This window comes from Solanum lycopersicum, chromosome 12 (genome assembly GCF_036512215.1).
Source record: "Solanum lycopersicum chromosome 12, SLM_r2.1".
Classification (NCBI taxonomy): domain Eukaryota; kingdom Viridiplantae; phylum Streptophyta; class Magnoliopsida; order Solanales; family Solanaceae; genus Solanum; species Solanum lycopersicum.
The window spans coordinates 7,028,830-7,048,697 of record NC_090811.1 but is presented as its reverse complement, the minus strand read 5'-3'; the positions used below and the strand labels follow the sequence as shown (position 1 = coordinate 7,048,697).

The 19,868-nt window shown below is 35.9% G+C and overlaps 1 protein-coding gene across 1 annotated transcript; it reads right to left on the bottom strand.

The window, feature by feature from the left end:
• Positions 1-435: 435 nt before the first annotated feature.
• LOC101249336 (uncharacterized) lies at positions 436-18,222 on the bottom strand. The gene is made up of 17 exons (XM_069292369.1): positions 18,020-18,222; positions 17,061-17,241; positions 13,462-13,764; positions 13,229-13,318; positions 12,337-12,783; positions 12,094-12,201; positions 9,481-9,611; positions 9,256-9,388; positions 7,079-7,406; positions 6,475-6,989; positions 6,175-6,357; positions 5,942-6,100; positions 5,632-5,706; positions 5,119-5,299; positions 2,647-2,834; positions 1,850-2,065; positions 436-1,185 (listed from the first exon to the last, which is right to left on the bottom strand). The coding sequence occupies exons 1-17, from the start codon at positions 18,196-18,198 to the stop codon at positions 535-537; spliced, it is 4,068 nt and encodes a 1,355-aa protein (XP_069148470.1). The 5' UTR covers positions 18,199-18,222; the 3' UTR covers positions 436-534.
• Positions 18,223-19,868: the final 1,646 nt, after the last annotated feature.

Genomic DNA, 19,868 nt, shown 5'->3' with positions numbered 1-19,868 from the left:
ATCTCACTCTTTAAAATAATTACTTTATAATTTTAATCTAAATAAAACTTGGCCGAATATCCAATTAGTAAGTCAAATTTATCTGAAATTTCAGTTCAATTTGAAGGTTCGACAATCGAGCACTTATCATCCTTCTCCATCCAACTTCTACCTTTTTATAAATACCAAATCAAGCCAAATCATCAAAGATATTTTTCAATATGTTAAAACATGATTAAGTTATATGAAGTTTTTTAAAAAAGGATAGAGGTAAGGGAGGGAATTACGGGAATCAAATCCTCACTAACAAGGTGAAAGTTCAAGTAGTCAACCAATCAACTGAGATATAAAGTGAACTTAGTTTAACATGTCCTTTTAGTATCATATATGATCTTCGTTTCTAGAGAAAAAAATAAATGAAAAAAAGTCCAAATTTGTACTTGGAGCTTTGCAAAATTAGTCATTAATCACTATAATCTATAGATATCTTATTTTTAAGAAAAACTTTTATCCAAACTGGATAACAATTTAAGAGCTCCTAGAGACAAAGGAAACTCAACTGTACATTTGTGAACTGAAAATCTGAGAATGTAGTGTTCTAAAAACAGTCTCTACAGAAGTAAAATCAATGTCAAAACCGTAACTCTTCCCGCCATACTGCAGATAAAGGTAACCTTTAGAGGACAAGGGTGGAGGTAAAATTTCCGATATCTCGAAAAACTCTCCTGTTATAGGAGGCACCGGTGTCTCTCTCTTCTTCGAGTAATAAACATCAGCAAGAAGAAGCCAAATGAGATCAGGATCTATTGAAGCGAGTCCAGCAAGGGCATTAATAGATGCATCTCGTAGGCCGACAACACCGCTGCATGCTACCCCAACTACAAGACCACTGACCTTTTTCAGAACTGCTTCCAGTGCTGAAGCACTATATTTATTCCGAGCAAGATCTGCAAGCAAGTTCAGCACTGCAGCCTGTACCTTTAGATCAGAAATCTCAGCTGCTGAATCTCCAGAAGATGCAGAACTACCTCGGTATGGAAGCTTCAAGTGAGTCTCCTCTAAAGAACCTGGGGCTCTCTTTTGAAATGGTGAAGTACTTAAAAAGCTCCATAAGTGTTTCCCATCTGTATGGAAACGCCGAGTAAAGAAGTCACCTCCACATATTTGCACGATATTACTAATTGTATTTGTACATCTTCGAACCGCCTGCATATCAGTGAACAAGAAACCACTAATCAGATAATAGTTCTATAGGTGGGGATAGAACTACCATGAAAAAAAAACTTCTATTTCTCTCTGCTTTACCAGTTCTTTTCATTTCATTGGGTGGGGATGGGGTAAGGGTGTAGCAAGGACCAACGGTCGTACACCCAAGAATAAATTGGAGGGGTGTATCTACAACTCCTCCCAATCTGAAAAATTCTATTTACTTCGTCATACTACAGATTTCATTGTCTGGATGCGAATGATAATCAAATTTCACCTTCATATATCTTGAGGAATCTAATGTTGGCCTATAAAACTGTAGTCGAACTCGTGCAACAAAGAGAACAGTGGAACCCTAGTCATTGGACATAGATTTGCCTATTGCTACCAACATCTGATCCATGCATGAAAGCTCAAATTGGACATATTGCATTTATGCACTTGTTCATCCATTATGAATTCAGTTATTTCAACTTAACTACTTATCATCTGCACCCCCCTAATCCAAACCATAATAGGATCTTCTAATAGCTCCTAATTTGCATTCGTGCTTACCCAGCACATCTCATACTTGTAGTTAATAGTCAAATAAAAGAGAGAAAAAGTTATCAATGAGTAAAGATTAGTAGGTTTCCAGAAAATAAATATGTAAAAAATCACTCACCAATGGACTTTTATTTCGAAGACAGGAAACCAAAAAAGGCCACACTTTATTGGCTGCAGGGAGCAGTCTGTTCTCGGTAGTTTCATCAGCATCAACATCTAAAGCATCCTTAAGACTATTAAATGAACACATATGAGCCACATGTTCAATTGCCTCTTTGATTTCCTTCTCAAGCTTGTAGGCATCCTCCACTTTGGCTACTGTCAAAAATACATCCTAAAGACATTTGGAACAAAATAAATCAAAGGAAACTTCTATAACAATATTTCAGTAACTAAATAAACAGTTGTTCCTCTAGTAAGAAAAAGAAGGCAGTTGTTCCTTCAAGGAATTACAATGTATGCAGAACATTCAATACAATATGAGAGTGGATAGAAGAGAAAACCATGGCAAATTGAGGGAAAAGTTTATAATGAATCCTCAGACCTCAACTTAGACCTTCTGTCAGCAGTCAAAAAAATATATATAAGCTACAAGACTGACCAACTAAGACGAGTTATAGTAGGACAGTAGGAGAAAAGGTAAGTGGTGTAAGAGGGACTGGGCAGTTGGAGTTATCTTATCGAGAATAGGCATGATCCTATTTTTACTGAGCAGGAATGGGATTAAGGTTTGGGATTTCCTAAGGCCCATGCAGTCCTAATGCAGATGCAAGTGAATATATCTGGAAGAAATGGATCATATGTTTTTGCATTAGGAATAGAAGGTTCAGCATTTTAAGAACTTATCTAGTATTGTAACCTTTTCGTTGTGAAGTTTCTTAATTGCAACACAGAGAGTTAAGATCAAAAACATACATCAACTATATCAAGTGCTACCAAGGATGCTGCTTGATTAGCTGAAGCAAGTAATGGAGTTGCAGCTGTTAAACATGAACCTGCAATAGATCCAACCGTTTGTCTAAACCTTCTAAAGTCATTCATTTTGAACAGCATAGTCTCCCACTCTATTTGCATCTGAACATCATTAGAGTAGATATGCGCCCCTATAAAAAGAAGAATACCAACATCAGATGCCCATAGCAGTCACTTGGGTAAACAGGGACATGAACTCCAAATAACGCGCACGACCCCGATGTTTCAATATTATGTAAGGAGTGTTCTTCAAACATGATTCAACACCAAAAAACATTGATACTCAAGAATAAGATATCACCATAATGCAGGTCAGAGTCGTGGAGTCAAACAGAAATTACTAATATTATTATGTTTCTCATTGCTTGCAATTGGTAATCTCAAAATTTTATTCAGATAAATGCAGCTGTTTAGGCACTCCATAATAAGCTTTATCGTAAAATCTCCTTCTGGATGCAATGATAAAAGAGAACTTTTACTAAGCTCCTATTTCAGTATACTTTTGTGAGAGCAAAATACTTTCAGTATCATCTTTTTGTCAAAGATCCCCTAATTGTCAGTAAAGTGCCTTCTCTGCATGTTTTACTGAGACGCCAAGAGAGCTGTTCTGGTCAGACAACCACAACTAGACATCCAGTACACTGAAAAGTTAAGTGGCCAGGTTGATAATTGGAATGGACAGTATAAAATATTGTCGGCTAATAAAAAATACCCTCTTACATGGGAAAACACTGTATCAGATAGAGGTTGCAGTAAATTTTGATGTGCAGCCACAAAAAGCAAGATACTGTCTTATGTTGTATTGTCCTAAAACTATTTCATACAAGCAGCAAATAATATTGTGTTTTATTGGCTAATCAACAACTATAGGTGAAGCAAAATTAATGTCTATTTTTTTTGTCACACCGATCCCCATACGAAATTTACTTTTATTCAAAATACCGTATTTCCCTATCAATCCATGCAAACTTTCTTTGAATATGCAATTGTTGTTGCAAATGCCTTCTCACGTCTTAAAAAACACAATACAGAAATAAAAAGCGGGAAATAATACATCATCATACATTTAAACCAGTTAAACAATGATCTAATTATACACACAAAACCAGTTAAGCAACTAGTAAACCCAGTAATAACTTTGACTTACAAGATATGAGTTATAGCTCATTAGCCATACAACAATTATGTTTAGCAATTAAGGTCTTTCACAATTTTACTAACAGGAATCAGGTTAAAGGTCAATTTTGATAGCCTTGATACAAATGACAGAATAATAGACGTGGCTGGTTGAACAATTCCAAATCCAATACTATCACAAGTTGATCCATCAGCTACAGTAATTGGAGAGGGTTCTTTGTGTGATCGAAAGTTAGAAAAAATATTAGGATTACCTGTCAGTGACGTAATCCAACACTGGAGTACAAGTTCAGTGACGTAACACATGAAACGGTGGTGGAAGTGAAGATCGATACACAAGCCATACCCAACAAAGGATGTTTCAAGTATCTTGAGCCTGTAACCAAGGAAATGAGGAGATTGATGATGATGTTGCACATCACATTGGAGCAAGGTGGGTGAAATGGACGTTGGTATCCAAGGTACTGTGGTAAGAATGTGTCACCAAATCTTAAAGGTAAGTTCTACGGGAGGTGAATGAGCAAAATATTGACCAATCAAGAACTTACACGTTTAGAAGATGAAGGTAGCTGAGATGAGATGCTCAAATGGATGTGCAGGCATACTAGGAGGAATAGGATCAGGAACGAAGTTACACAAGATAAGGTGGGAATGACCTTCATGGGGGACAAGATAAGAGAAGCGAGGCTGAAATAATTTGAGCGTGTGAAGAGGAGTGTCATGGATGCACCTGTAAGGAGGTGTTTGAGGCTGGTTGTAGCAGATTTTAGGAGAGATAGAAGTAAGCCGAAAAAGAACTGAGTGGAGGTAATAAGAATGGACACGGCACATCTTCAACTTACTAATGACATGACCCTAAATAGGAAGGTGTAGAGGTTCAGGATTAGGGTAAAAAGTAGTAGATAGCCGAGTGTTGTAGTACTTCCGTCAGGAAGTGGCAGGGGGTAGTCAAATATTTTCCCATCTTCTCCGTATTTAGTAGTATTAGTTAGTATTTGTGTAGCATTCTATTCTTCCATTTTTACAACTATACATTGCTTTGTTTATCTTGTTAGTTTGTTGTCATTATTTTCCTTTCAATCCTGTATTTTTTATACTTCCTTTGAGGCGAGGGTCTACCGAAAACAACTTCTACCCCATAGAGTTGTCATGGGTGCGTACATTCTACCCTCCCAGACCCCACTTGAGAGATTACACTTGGCATGTGGTTGTTGTTGTTGTTGTTGTTGTGTGCGTGTGTGTATTGTCCAATTGTAACATGATTCCATGGGTACATACCAGATTCTGACGACCCCTTGCCAACATTTTCATCACTATATGAATCTGAATCATCAAAAAGCTTTTCTTTCCTCTTCTCCAGGTTCAGCTTTCTAGATTTCACATCCTCACAATATGCCTTTGTTTGATCCAGCAAAGCATTAGCCTCCTGCTTTGATGCCTTAACTATTTCTGCCATTGACTGAAGAATAGAGGAAGAATATAACCAGACAACTAAATAGAGGAGAGCACCACATCTAATTAATAGAATGTCAAGAAATCTAAAAGACTAATACTAGCACAACTCGCAACAAATTGGCACTAAAGCATCAGAGTGATGTAATTTCAAAAGGTCTGATGCAGAGACTCAAGAACCAAGTGAGCTTCCTTTCCAGGCAAGACAAAAGGAAATGGACTTCTTAATTTTAAGACACCGAATATGACTAAAGACGACTGACTGCTATCCTTCTGCTATATCTATCAACAGCAAGTGTTTATCAAATTAGAGTACAGCAAGCAAATGTAAGAAATGACCTTCAAGAAGGGAATGGTCAAATCAGGATGTTGATGCCTTCCAAGAATTTCAAGCTCCATGGAAACAGCACGCATCTGCACAAATCACAATGTCATTTGTAAAGATATTGCATCTTAAACTAAAAAATAAACATTCATCCAACCATGTCCATATATGCAGACACAATAAAACATACAATGAGAACTACAACAACAATTATGCCTCGTTTCAGAACTAGTTAAGTTCGGCTACATAACAAAACAGAACGAGTTAGGAAAAAAAGGGTCATTTGTTGATTAAAATTTTCAAGATATCATTGTTGAGACATACTGGCTCTTCCAATAAAGGCAATATACTGTGACCCACTCCTATGTATGAAAGCATGGCAGCTAGTACATTTGGTACATCCGGATTAAGCTCCAGAGAGCGCAGCTGCCTGCATATTGAATCAATTATATAGTCTGAATTTTCTATAACCAAGTGTCCTACCTGCAAGAAGATACATGATTAGTGGATAACCTTCAGATGGCACAAAAAGTAAGAAATCCATGGCTTCTGCTTACTGTTGGATAGTCATGCATTGTGGCGATAATGTGTAACACAGCATCAGATGCACTTCTAATTTGGAAGTGAGAGCAAATAAGATTGTGAAGCAACATATAAAGAGATGAATGAAGAAATCCTGATGAAGAAAAATCTCTCCCAACGCACATAGAAAAGATGCCAATTCCATCAATAATAACCTGTTTGACAATAGCAAAACAAATATCAATATGATATCCAGCCACTAGCAAAGACGTTGATAAGATAAATAACACATGAAACCACAATCGCAACAAGAGATGGGAAAGATGAATTTCCTGGTGCAACATCACATTGTCATTAAAGAAGTGTGAGCTAATGTTTGCATCCTCACAATCATATTGTTGTAAAGCAGCTGTATGCTCAATGGGCAGACTCCATATTTCAGGGGATAGGTATTCATGCAATATACTGCCGATGCAGTCAACTAAATGACTCCTTTCTCCCTTAACTTGGCAAATCTTCCAAACAGATCCCTTTGTTGTAGATTGTTCAATTTTCTGATGTTGACTAGCATCTTCTTGATATTTCTTATTTTCTAGTGGTTCCATTACATATGCTCTAAACATTCTGTTAAAGTCATCAAGTGCTTGATCTGACAAACCAAATATCAACTCATTCAGGATACACACAGCTGTACTGGCCTGACGTACTAATTGTCCTGAAGTAATCCTGCTATACCAAGATTGCCAACTTTCTTCACTGTATTCCTTCATCCGTATTTCAGAAACCAATTTCCGCAGGTTCTCCAATGGCAAGTCAATGATGACAGAGAGAGGCCCTTCACTTCGAGGGTCTAGTCAAAAGCAACGCAACCAGTAGTGTTACAAGTTTAGGTCGGGAAGGAAGTAACTATTCAGTAAAAGTTAAGAAAGGAAAAACAACCTGCGAATAAAGATAACCCTACAAGTCGAAGGATCCCAGCTACAGAATGGTACAGCTTCTGGCTGCCAACATAAACAAACCAGGGCGGCAAGCGTGGCAGCTGATGCTCATTCTTTATACTTTCCGTGGTATGTACTCTTCTATTTTGATTCTTTCTACTTCCCAGATTGTCAGAGTCAGCAGCTCTAACAGCTCTTATCTCTGCTATGGAATGCATGAACCCTGATGAGGAACGCTTTGCTGCAACATTCTTCTCAAGGGGACCAGCAAAAACTGAATTTTGACTCAGACAGAGGGCTAAAACATCCAAGAATTGAGCAGTTCTCACCTACACATTCCACTGAAAGGCATTACACTTACATCCAATCAAAAGAACTAATGACTAGCACTAATCTTAGAAAGAAAGTATTGCAGTGACATCAACATGACAAAGCACACAGGTTAGAAAGGTAAATATTGCAGTGATAGTACCATGATAAAGTACACAAAGAACACGGTATTGAAGCAGTTATGACTATCATGAAGTTCCGGGTCTCAAGAGATGTTTATAGTTACGAAACAGCCTTCTCTCAAAGAACCATGAAAAAACTGCCTCAATATGAAAGAATGGGCATTAGTGGAAGGACTGAGATGGCTTCCCCTGGCATCGTTGTACTGAGGCAAGGATATTAAGTGGTTCTAGATGACCCTCATAATCAAAAAATCTAACAGTCAAAAGAAGATGGTAGAAGTAGGTGACCATTTTCATGAGATAGACGAGCAAGTGACAAATTGGGAAAAAAATATAGGCAGGCCTTCAAAGCACCAGACAGATAGACAAATGGGTAAATCTGATGGAAAGATTACGGTTTCGTCATTATCCACAAGCTCTCACAGGCGGGGTAGGGGTATCAAGCAGGGCATAGATGGAAGCATAGGATCCGATTTGGTATCAGCAGCTACGTGCCACACTGCAGTAATCCAATATGTGGTTACGCACGGTACTGAATGAACATATGAAATAAAGGCAGGCAGTATGAGATGTAGCGAACTCTATGATACTGGGATAACCAATCAGACACATTAGAGTATGCAAATGAGGGCTTATGAAGCGCAAGGAAGCATGAGGAACTTATAAATGAAAGTAAAAACATTCCACATATAAAGACAAGAACTAGGTGATGTGCCATAATACTATGATATATATTTCTCTTTCTTTTCTCTTAGATGAGTGAAGAAGCAGTTTTAATGGAACGGAAGATTAAAGGGGAAAGAGGACAAAGTCTGCTCTCAATAAACTAAAAAAACAGAAAAGAAGAGTTAAAAAGTGCTTGCTTGTCATCTAAATATATTGGTGTGATGTACCCGGGAACAAAAGCCATTTGACGCCCTAGGTTAAAGAAACTACTGCAGTGCTAGATCGTAAAATGAATTTACCTGTTCAAAAGAAATAAAAAATATCTTCCTCATTTTTCCTATGAATGACCCAACCCAAGCAAATCGTGAAAACAGACCTGAAAGCTGCCCCTGCTTCCTTCATGTGAAATGCTTTTGTGGTACTTTTAAGACTTATCTGACTCTTGGTAGCAAATGTTTTTTTTAATAATTGGGTGCAAGAACCTAGATTTTGCGCATCTCGACTAATTCCACGGAATACCTGTAATCTCCTACAGTAGGTAACTCTGTCCACTAAGACTAGGACCTCAAAATTATTTTCTACACAATTTTTTCCAATATGATATACGAGATAAGTGCTTTGTTCCCATATCTGCCACTGCTTTTTTTAAGCTTGTGGATTAGATGACATTGCTCTCATAAATTGAAGATATAGGTTTTTTGTCATTATAGGTAATTAGGTAGAACTCCATCGTGTTTGTATATATAGGGTATTGTTTTAATTTGTCTACATAAGTATTCTGACCAGAATGCAGGATGATGCAAGAAAAGAAAAAACTCTACGACAACAAATGCTGGTAAGTCAGAGCAGCTCCACGGAAGTTCACTGACAAGTGAGAAAGCAGGAGAATAGTAGACCATCATGTCATACATCCACTCAACCCCCACCCCTCCAAGCAAAAGAGAACCCATAAAGAAAAGGACAATGACCCCAAGCAAAGAATTGATAGCTCAGCATCATGACAAAAGATTCTAACTTTAAAGGATAGAAACAAAAAAAACAATAGGCCTGTTGCACTTACAGGTGACTGAAGGAGATAGTCTGCCACGAGTTGTGGCCCTGAAAAATAGATCAGAACTAGCAATTTCTGGGAATGTGCAATTGCATGTAATTCATCAGTTCCAAGGACCACCTTTGGAAGCTTTTTAACAAGCCTGTGAAGAAGATGTAAAATCCATAAAATAAAGTGCATAAGCCGCTGCCAATTACATATGTTTCACCAGAGAAAAATTAGGACTACAAAAACCTGTTAAAAATCTCTTCAACATCATATTTTACGTGAAGCTTCCCATGTGATGAGAGCAAATGTCCAAAGAACGACTGTGAAGCTGAGGACACCTCCTCGGAGTCATCACATGCCAAAATACATAGACTTTCCTGCATATTTCAAGAGCCAAGAATACATTCAGAATAAATTATTAGGTTACTGAAAAATAAGAGATACTCCTGCGAAATCATGTACTTCAAAGAAGCTTCCAGACTGCTAATAAAAGACCCAATGGCACCAGAATGTAAAACCAAAGAAATGCAATTCACTTAACTATACAAGAGTCTCAATGCATTCCACTTTGCAAATTTATAATTGTTCCAATTCGTCAAAAATCATGGCATCGCAAGCTAGCAAGTATTACTAAACAAAGATTTAGAAGGAGCAGATATTTATCAGAAACTAAATTAAGTGCCAATTACAGCATCCCACACTGTCGTAGACTAAGGTTAAGGAAACATTTTTGATGCAATAGTGATTTATGTACCATTTTGACAGACTGCAGGCTAGCAGCAATGAAAAGCTAGTACATCAAGTTCCATGAGAGGAAAGCACAAGAAGAAACTGGTATATCAAAATAGGTTATGTTAGTGGCTCAGACAATCAGATACAGTTCACGTCTGTTAGAATATCATGTTTTATTGTTAGAACTGTTCTTCTAAGTTGGCCAACTTAGATATTGTCCCACAAGGTAAGAATATGAGTAGTTTACACCTATGAATAAGTATGAACTGTAGTTGATTCCAATCAAGTCACCAATACATATCTTCTTCTCTCATGTTTGTGATATGGTGTCAAAGCTTCTCCTATCATGGTAAAGATCAACTTCCACATATCATAGGTTAGCCCTATGCCGCCCACCTCAACAAAGTGTTTCACTTTTCATAATATACTATTCTAGCATCACACCAGAGATCCCCCCGGTAGTATCTCTCCTATTCTAGTAACCGTTCCAACAGCACCATGCCTGTCTCTGATGATCATTCCTAGGGTACCAATTATCATACCTCTTTCCTTGCAATCCTTCCTGTGGTACAAAGATTATTTTTGGTAACTTTTCATTTGGCACCATGCCTCTTTTCCAATGATCACTGTAGCATCAAACGCTGTCTGGCCAATATTCCAACCACTTCTCCAGCACTATATCTGACAAGATTCCACTGACTTCCAGCAAGGTTTCCCATAAGCTGTTCCAGCAACAATAGTCAAGCAATTTTTCCATACATCCACTAATCTTAAAATTGTTTACTTTTCTGCATTTTCAAGCTAAGTAAAGTCAAGTTTTTTTCGTTTTCCTCACACTAATTTTGATGAGGTGATTTAGAAAATACTAAGTTGTTAGGTTTGACATTTTCCTACGATGGATAAATCTCATATGTGTAATACATGTCTTAAATTCAATATTACCTATGCCATAAATACATCTCTGACTCTCGCCCCCAGATTTTGGTCTAGTGGTAAGAGCGCAATGTGTGATGTGTGGGTTAGGCACACGTCACAAGTTCAAACCCTTCCGCAAACAAGAGCATGGCATTTAAGTGGAGAAGGGCAAAGAGTGCCCATTATCCACCGAGTCTCAAATTGTGCATCATTTGTCCTCGGAGATTCCTAATATTAAGAAAAAAATACATATCTTTGTCTTATAATGTCGATCTTTGTGAACCAATTTGGCTGTGATCTAGAAGCACATGCACAAGCCAACACGACTCGGGAAGTTTGAATTTTTCAGGATATCGCAATGGATTATGTCTGTTTGACATCTCAGGGAATAGTACTGTGAAATTCCACTTCTAAGGGCACTATGACAGAAAGAGACAATTTTAAAATACTACCAAAGACCATAGTGCTAATAGAATTGGTCCACAACACCAGCTAAACAGGTCTTTAATTTATTTTCCCTTTTTAAGTCATGTGAAGTCTGAAATGATATGCAACAGCTTTCTCCATACATGAGTGCATACTACTTCTCACACAAATAAAATATGATTTGCATATAAGAAGGAACTTTGTTTCACAATTAATAATCCCATCCAATAAAATCAGCTAGAGCAACTGCAATCTAAAAACACAGATCTTAGATTCTAAGACAAACTTTAAAATAAGCAATAGTTAAACTGATAAAAACTGCAAAATACACTTCTGTAGGCACAATAACTTCAACTCCCTCAATTCCAAAATGAACCGTCTTACTTTCCTTTTTTATTCTGTTTGAAACTTCTCTCAAGAGGGAATTTTTCCCTTTACTACTTGAAAGTCAATTGGTCCTGTGTCTATTCTTATTAATCTTTAACTTATCAAAAGGTATTCTCTCTACCTACTTTTGACCCATTATGATTTAAACTACAATTCAAATGACGCATTATGATTTAAACTACAATTCAAATCAGTGCTACTCTGAAAGTTCAAGCAGAAAGAATGAGTATATCAGTGCCTGAGACAATTCAAATCAAAAGAAGAAGAAAGAGAGAATTGAAAACTTGACATGAAAGAGAAATCCATCTTGAGCTGGTATCTTTCATAAAATCCACATGGACACAGTAATTGTTGGGTACCCAAATATGATAAAGGTATAAGTTCCAGTTTGGAACTCACCAAAAGCATCAATCTGCTTCCACTCAACACACCACTGCTTTTTGATAAGAGTCCCTGTATTGCCACCAGGAGTCCTCGTCTCACTTTTCTGCTTGGATGCAAGCAAAGCTGGGAACACGATATTCAAATATTAGTTTACATTGTTTCTCAAAAAAATATATAAGGGAATTATAAATTTAAACTGACTTGATATAAAATCCTCTAAAAAAATTCAAGTGCCACTGAGAACTTTTTATAACCTACATGGGGATAAGTTGCACATAACAGCTTATCAACATGCGACGAGGTATCAACAACCCAGTCTTTTGTACGAATTATACGCAAAGATCTGGTCGTGTTTCTAGGATTAACACGTTCCCCCTCTGTGGAGCTAAGTGCAATGGTGCCCCTGTCAACAACCTCACTCAAATTTTGGTCATGCGTAGTAGAGGGCAACTGACGAAGTGCCTCCAGAAATGACACTGAAGATTTCTCTTTCTTGACGTCATCAAGGAGCACACCAAGAAAAGGCAAGTTCAAATCATCTTCGAGAACTATCATAAGAAATTCAGCCAAGCTTCTAATTGCTTGGTCCAAAGCTTCGGCACTCCCAGCAGCCCCACTAATGAACGTTTTTGAAATATGCATAACTTTGCCAATTTGACTAACAACTCCAGGCAAAAAGAAAGCTAAAGCATCTGCAGTGCCAACCTGCCAAACATCAATATAGAACTTTAAAGATGTAACTTATATGAACCTGAACAGCAACGCTACGTAAGATTGACTGCTAGAATAACAAACTGGAAGTAGTAAAAATAACAAACCTCTGACAAGAGTCTAGGCATAAACATATATATTTTGACAAAGAACTCGTGGAGATGTATCATCGTATCACATGGATAAAAGATACCTTGGTAAACAATGAACTTAACTTCATAAATTTTCATGTATTTTGAACTTTTTTTGACCATGTCTGACTCATTTTTTGGCCAAATTCTAGCATTAATTGGAGTAAGGAAATTAATTCTGTATCAAAGACACAGCCTCAAAGGAGTAAAGTCATTGAACCTATGAAGGAATAACTGAGAACACGGAAAGCCAATAACGTTAGAGCCCGCAAGGGAGGAAAAGCAGCCAGAAAGGAGAGAAGAGGAACCTTAGCAACAAGTACTCTCAGAGTGGAGAAGGCTTCTATCCGAAGGCTTGCACTGCCTTGTTGCCCTCGTGCTGCCTCAACATCTGCTACCTGTGAATGCCACGAACAATCTCAAAAGTAAAATTAGAACAACACTATGAAGACTGTAAGGAAATATGTCTGCCTCGAAGAGACTGGAGAAAAAAAACATATCGTACGTCCATGGAGGGACGACCGGATAACAAAATATATACCTTCAGCAGAAGTGATAGCCAATGTCCAACAGCAACAGAAGCAGTTTCAGACTGTAGAAATGCAACTAAACACTCTTCTTCCTTGAATTTTAGTTTTGAAACAGGTGGAGAGTGCAAACTTTTTCTTTCCAGAAGCAAAGGCCAACCGCTTATTTGTTTGCATGGGCAGGACTCACTGGAACAGCAATGCAGATTAAGCAAAAGTGCTTTGAAACACCTTATCACTCCTTCACGGAACTCTTCTGAAGCCTCCATTGGAGAAAGCAACGCCCCACGAGTCAATTTCTTTGTTAATACAATGAACTGCAAAAACAAACCATGGGTTCTTGAGAATAGTCCCTATCAAACATCAACTAACAATTCCAGTGGAAGACTTACTAAACGACTTTCCAAGCAGAATATTCAACTATAAGATAATATAGCGCACACAGAGCGTATGGACTATTTGACCCTCAACAATGATTTCCAGAACTACTTGAACAGTGAATGCACTGTATTTCTTGGAAGGTTAAAAAAACTAAAAGGCCAAATTCACTGTTCAATCCAATAAAGAATGGACAGCAAGTAATTGTACAACTGTTAGTTTAAAATCTTGCCTGAACGACAATATTAGCCTTACAAACATGCAGAAGTTTATAACTTCAAATGATATTTGTTTGTGCTGTTCACTAATAAAACATCCAAAAGGTAAGAATGCTCAAGTTCTAGAAGACATAATTTCCAATCTTATCAGTTCCGCTAGAGTGTTCGTTCATTCACACACTTCCTAAGTTCCACTCGGAATTGTAAAAGTATAGAGTCCATTCACTATTCCAGTGTCAATTATTCCTACTTGGTGAAACTTCTTTCTAAAGGATTATGGTTACTGTGTCATGTATTTTTGTAGTATCACATGTAAGAAAGTAAGTAACCAGTGGACAAACATGAGTGTGGGGCCTCAGGTAACTCTAGGGGATCTATATGATCCAAGTAGACATCAAGTCCATACTTCCTAATTTTCTGAACCCTTTGGGCATGGATAATGGTATTAGAGAAAGAAGAGATAGCCAAAAGCAGGAGACAGAATACCCCGAGAAACAAATCCCATAAACATAACCGGCAATATTTTTTAATTCTCCAGAGGGAGCTGTCAAACCCAAGTGTTAAAAAACTAAGACAGGATGAGATTGTGAACATCAACATCTAGTTCATCTGCTACTGGTATTTGTCGAAAGAAGAAAAGAGATTATCTGCTACTGGTAGTAGGAAAATATGGCTTCGAATGAGGATTATTTGATGTCAAAGGAATATTCAGGCTCAAAATACCTAATTTCTGTCCTTCCTTTTACGTTACTATATGTTTTTACGAAAGCAAAAAGGGGAAAACAAGGAACAACCACATGTATAAAAAGAACGGATCTTGAAAAGGCTTAAATCATACATGAAGTATTTTATATCAACTACTTGGTCCTTGGCTCACGCTATGCTTGAGTTGTTGAGGATTGTCTTGTTTTAGGAGCCCGAGCCCAAACTTCACTTTGTACAAACCTCATATGATACTTTTGTTCTAATTCCACTAAACAAAATTAAAAGAGCACACAAGACATCAAGAAAGGGACGGAGTCTACAAATTAGTAATTCAGAAAGCCAACTGCAAAACAAAGACAGAGAAATGGACTCTGATATCTTAAAACCCCAAAAAAAGACAGTTATAATTCCTTTGAAAGTACTTCTAGCCCTCTCTCCAGAATACCCACATCAGACAATGAGGAACAACCTTCTGAACCTCTCCCAGTCTCTGTTCTAAAGCCCTAAAGCTTCAAGCTATATACTATTTTGAATATAAGCAAAGTAATACAGTCCAAGCTACAAATTGGAAGTTGCCGCTTAATGTTCCAGATTAGAAGAAGAAGAAGGGTATCGTCTTCACCCAAGGTGTATAATAAACAAATACAACCAGTTACATGTTATATTATTTTCTATCTTGAATCTAGTAGCAGAAAAATGGGATCTGAGCAGCAGATTAGACAAAAAAGTCCATTTCCTGAAGCTACAAATAAAACAAAAACCAAATTTTTTGAAAATATAGCAGACTTGACTGAGTTTGATTTATATTCCAACTATAGAAACCAATCTCAAGCTTAAGCTGGACTTGTTTTGTTCAGAAACCAAGCTGAATGTTAGTTTTAAGCATTTTTAGCTTGTTTGGAACCTAGCTTAGCTTCCTAGTCATTGACATTTCTATTTAAACAATAAGATATCACAAAGAATACTTCACATGCGCAGTGCACTTAAGTCGTAAAGATAGATGTAGCATAAGCGAGGTGCTTTGCCTCACAAACACGGTACTTCGGTTCACACACCAAACCAGTAAGGTGTGTGCTTCATTAGATGTCTAGCTTTTAACGTTGCCACCTGTCTCCTTTACCTATCAAAGGTTCCTTTAACTTTGCAGATGACACTCTCTTACCTCTTTCACGGTCGCCCCAATAGTTTTACTTACATCATGGATATGAGATGCTAATATGGATTTAACAGGGTGGTTCCAAATAGCATCTACTAATATTGCAGAAAATATTGTTCCAGAAGTCTAATAGCCTCAACCAATTCTAAAATAATTTTATTTATGGGCTATCTGAAAGAGAGTTTTGTAATTTCTTTTGTAAAATTCTTTCTAACTCAAAAAATTAGTTTGACAACTCATAGGTTATTGAGTGCAGAACCAAATAATATGTATATCTAGCAAAATGACATATAATTAAAGAACCATTATGAGCACCCAAGTCTAAGCTCGAGTGAAAAAAGGTGGAGGATATGTGGCTTAGGTCGCAGGTTAAACTCCACACCATGCAAAGTGAAGTCTGGTATTTAAGTGGAGAAGAGTAGAGGGGCGGACTCATTTTCCACCGAGTTTAGAAGGCTGTGATTGGTCCAAATGGCGGGTCACGGACGGATTTCTCGGTTATCAAAAAAAAAAAAGAACCATTATAAAATAAATATGTTAGGACCATCAGAAATTTCGAACAAAAAGACTAGTCAATAAAACCTGAATCAGAAACTTAACTCTGCATGTTTCTTTAATCAGAAATTAAAAATAGTTTTAAAATTGATTGGCATTATCTTCTCCACTTGATTTTTTTTTTAACTCCTCTTTCATATAATTCGTGGTTTGTATCATCCAAATATTTTTTCTTGAAAAACAAATGCATTTTTATTATATTCTTAGTCATCTATTTATTTCTTCACACACACTTAAGGCCAAGCTGAGAATCTTCAGGATATAAGAAACTACATTAAGTTTGATATATAATAATCACAAAAAAAGAAAAGCATCACAAAGCTATTGACTTAATGCATGTGAGACCACATAACAAGCAACACAATCACGAACAGAAGCTGAGAACTACGTTCAGTTACTTTAACGGGCACCAGACCACAAAGTATTTAGAGAGAGAGTAAAGGAAATTTATTAAATAATAGTCTAGAGAAAAACAATTCCCAAATAACTTCCCTGCCTAATTTGGAAAAAGAAAGGTCAAGGTTTTTTTTCAACTATTACTTACCATTGGTAACTAAAATAAGGAATATATCTATTGCATTTGAAAAGGAAGTCTAAATACCTGATCCACAGACCCTAAACAGCACTTCTTCAGAAGTTCCTCAAGACAATGAAGAGCACCTTCCATCACAATATCACTCAATGTATTAGGCCTCATATATCTTTCATTAGAACCAACATTGGGTGATGATTTGCTATCAATAGCAGCATCCAGTAGAAGCAACAAAGGAAACAATGTATAGCTGGAAAAGAAAAACTAATCACATATCTTCCCATCGAGGAATTAAGAGACAAAAAGAATGAAAGAGGAAAATACGTAAGAAATAATGCAAGAATATAACTAATACAAGCATTACTATTGTCAGCATTATTAATCCACCATGTCTGTCACGGCATTCCCGAAATATTTCATATTATCATTGTGATGCGAGTATCACTTAGTAAACAGATGTGCCATGCTGCACAATTAAGCTTTTTAAACCATGTTATATCATTGTACTATATGTTTAAAAGCTTAGTTAAAATATAAAACCGAAATAGCGCAATGTGCTAAATTCTACAAGTCAAGATATTATCACTTCTTCATTGTCATTTGATAATGAGAATAATAAAAGAATAAAAGGACTAATGCAACATATTCTCTACGAAGGTTTTACAGCAATAAGATAAACCAAAGCAAAATGGAATTGACTATGTAGGTACTTTTGTTCCGTTACTGGTGGAAATACAGGTAGGAGTCTTAGCCAATTCCCTGCCACACCCAGGGCGTATTATATTGACAAATAAGTAGTGTGTTAAGACTTAAAGCATTAAATTTTCCCCTAACTTTTGGCTATTTGCATTTTTTCTAATGTAATAAAATTGCGCAAATACAAGTTGCTTGAGCTTCAAAAGTTCATGTAAAAACAATAGAACAATCTAAGAAAAATTAAACAAGTTGCCATAGCAAAATTTAGTTAGAAACAACAGGAATTGTTGATATAGCAAGAGAAAATGAAGAGTTAAGAGGTAGAAATATACTCAAATAAGGATTGGAGATCATCAGGAGAAGAGCGGCGAAGAAATTGAAGAAGATGAGTGAGGGTTGAGGGGTTTTTCTTAGGGTTTTGGTGAAGTTCGAGCAGTTCAATGCAGTAATGTTTGAGTTCAGAAAACATGGCGCTGCTTCCACCATCTTCGTCGCCTCTACGTCTTTCCATTTGAAGAAGACGGAAATAATAACAAAGGAAATAAGGGATTATGAGGTTATATATGAAATTTCTAAATTTTTTTATCTTTATTTATTTATTTGATTTATTTTAATTTGTTATAAATAAATATAAAGTTATCAAAATTGGTCCGTGGAGCCCATATGGCAAATCTCGCGAATCAAGAAATTTGAAGGGTTGATATGAGTGATCATTCATTTGAAAATGTCTTAGAATAATCCATCCAATCCAACTCGAGAGTTGCGAGTTCGCTTTTCTTCTTTTTCTTTATAATTATTTTTTTTTTCAACTTCAATACTAAAATTCTATAAATTGATTATGTTTTTAACATGTTTAACAAATGTATGTGAAAGTTGATATTAATATAATCATAATATATATTATACAAATGAGTAGTAATGCTTTAAACCACAATATCATATCTTGTTAATATCAACAAAATGTAGATCAAGTACTATTATTCCAATAATTCTAGATAAAAATCTAGCAAACATATTTTTAAAAAATAATAATAACAATTTTATTTGGCAACTTAAGTAAGGAAAAATTAAAAAAACAAATTTATAAACCAAAGAATATATACATCCTAAACTTAGTTGTTTTAATTCAAATTAAATATAACAATTTTGTTTTATGAATCGTACCTCGCGAAGTCTCAAGACATAGAGCTTATATGAATCAAACTAAAAAGGACAGTTTCAAATTTATATAATAAAACAATGTTTTGTTTACATAAAAAAAAATACAGCAAATATATAGTGATTATACAATATAGTTCGCAAAAGTTATAAAAGGTATATATTGACTATACAATATAGCTTGCTTATACATAAGCTATACACTAACTATACATTATGATGCACTCAAAAACCTGAATATAACTTACTTATACATCAAATATACATTTAGTATACATGAAGTATACACCGATTATGTAATCTTGATCAACACAAAATCATATCTAAACAGTACCAACATTTAGATATGAAATCTTCTCAATATTCAAAATCTTTTTATTTATAATTCGCTCGAAGAGATTCATAGTTGTGGTACATCAATTTTTTTAAGAAGATAATGATAATGATGATGAGGAGGAGGAGGAGGAGGAGGAGGAAGAAGAAGAAGACGGAGAAGTTGAAAGAAGAAACTGGAAAAGACAACAAAAATGGAGGTGAATGAAAAATTGTCTATTTTTTAAAAATTAAATTGACCGAATAATTATTTGATGTAGTTATTCTACTAAAAACCCCTAATTTTACATGGATTTAAAAATTCTTGTTCTAATCATGTTACAATGATCATTTGATGTAATTGTCCTACTAACCCCCCCCCCTTACCCCTCCCCACTTAATTTTAGATGAGTTAAAAAATTCTTATTCTAATCATGTTTAAATAAGGAATTAGATTGGATTGACCATGAGGTAAACTCATATTGATGGCTTTACTTGCATATATAAAAGAAAGTTACGTAAAAGGATTATTATTATGATTTATTAGTATATTTATTTATTATATAGAAATAGCCAAAAGATGACATATCTTACTTGAGAGTATTTATAAATTTCAATATTTTATTTTATTTATTTTTAATGTTATATATTTAAAAATTATATAAAATATAATAAATTACAACAAACTTAAATTACTACTTTATATAAGTT

Excerpts from the sequence above, each read along its gene's own strand:
- LOC101249336 (XM_069292369.1), bottom strand. The coding sequence starts at position 18,198 with ATGGAAAGACGTAGAGGCGACGAAGATGGTGGAAGCAGCGCCATGTTT. Across the intron at positions 6,358-6,474 it reads ATGACAATGTGATGTTGCAC|CAGGTTATTATTGATGGAAT; the intron begins CAGGAAATTCAT and ends GCTATTGTCAAA. Across the intron at positions 1,186-1,849 it reads TTCGAAATAAAAGTCCATTG|GCGGTTCGAAGATGTACAAA; the intron begins GTGAGTGATTTT and ends ACTGATATGCAG.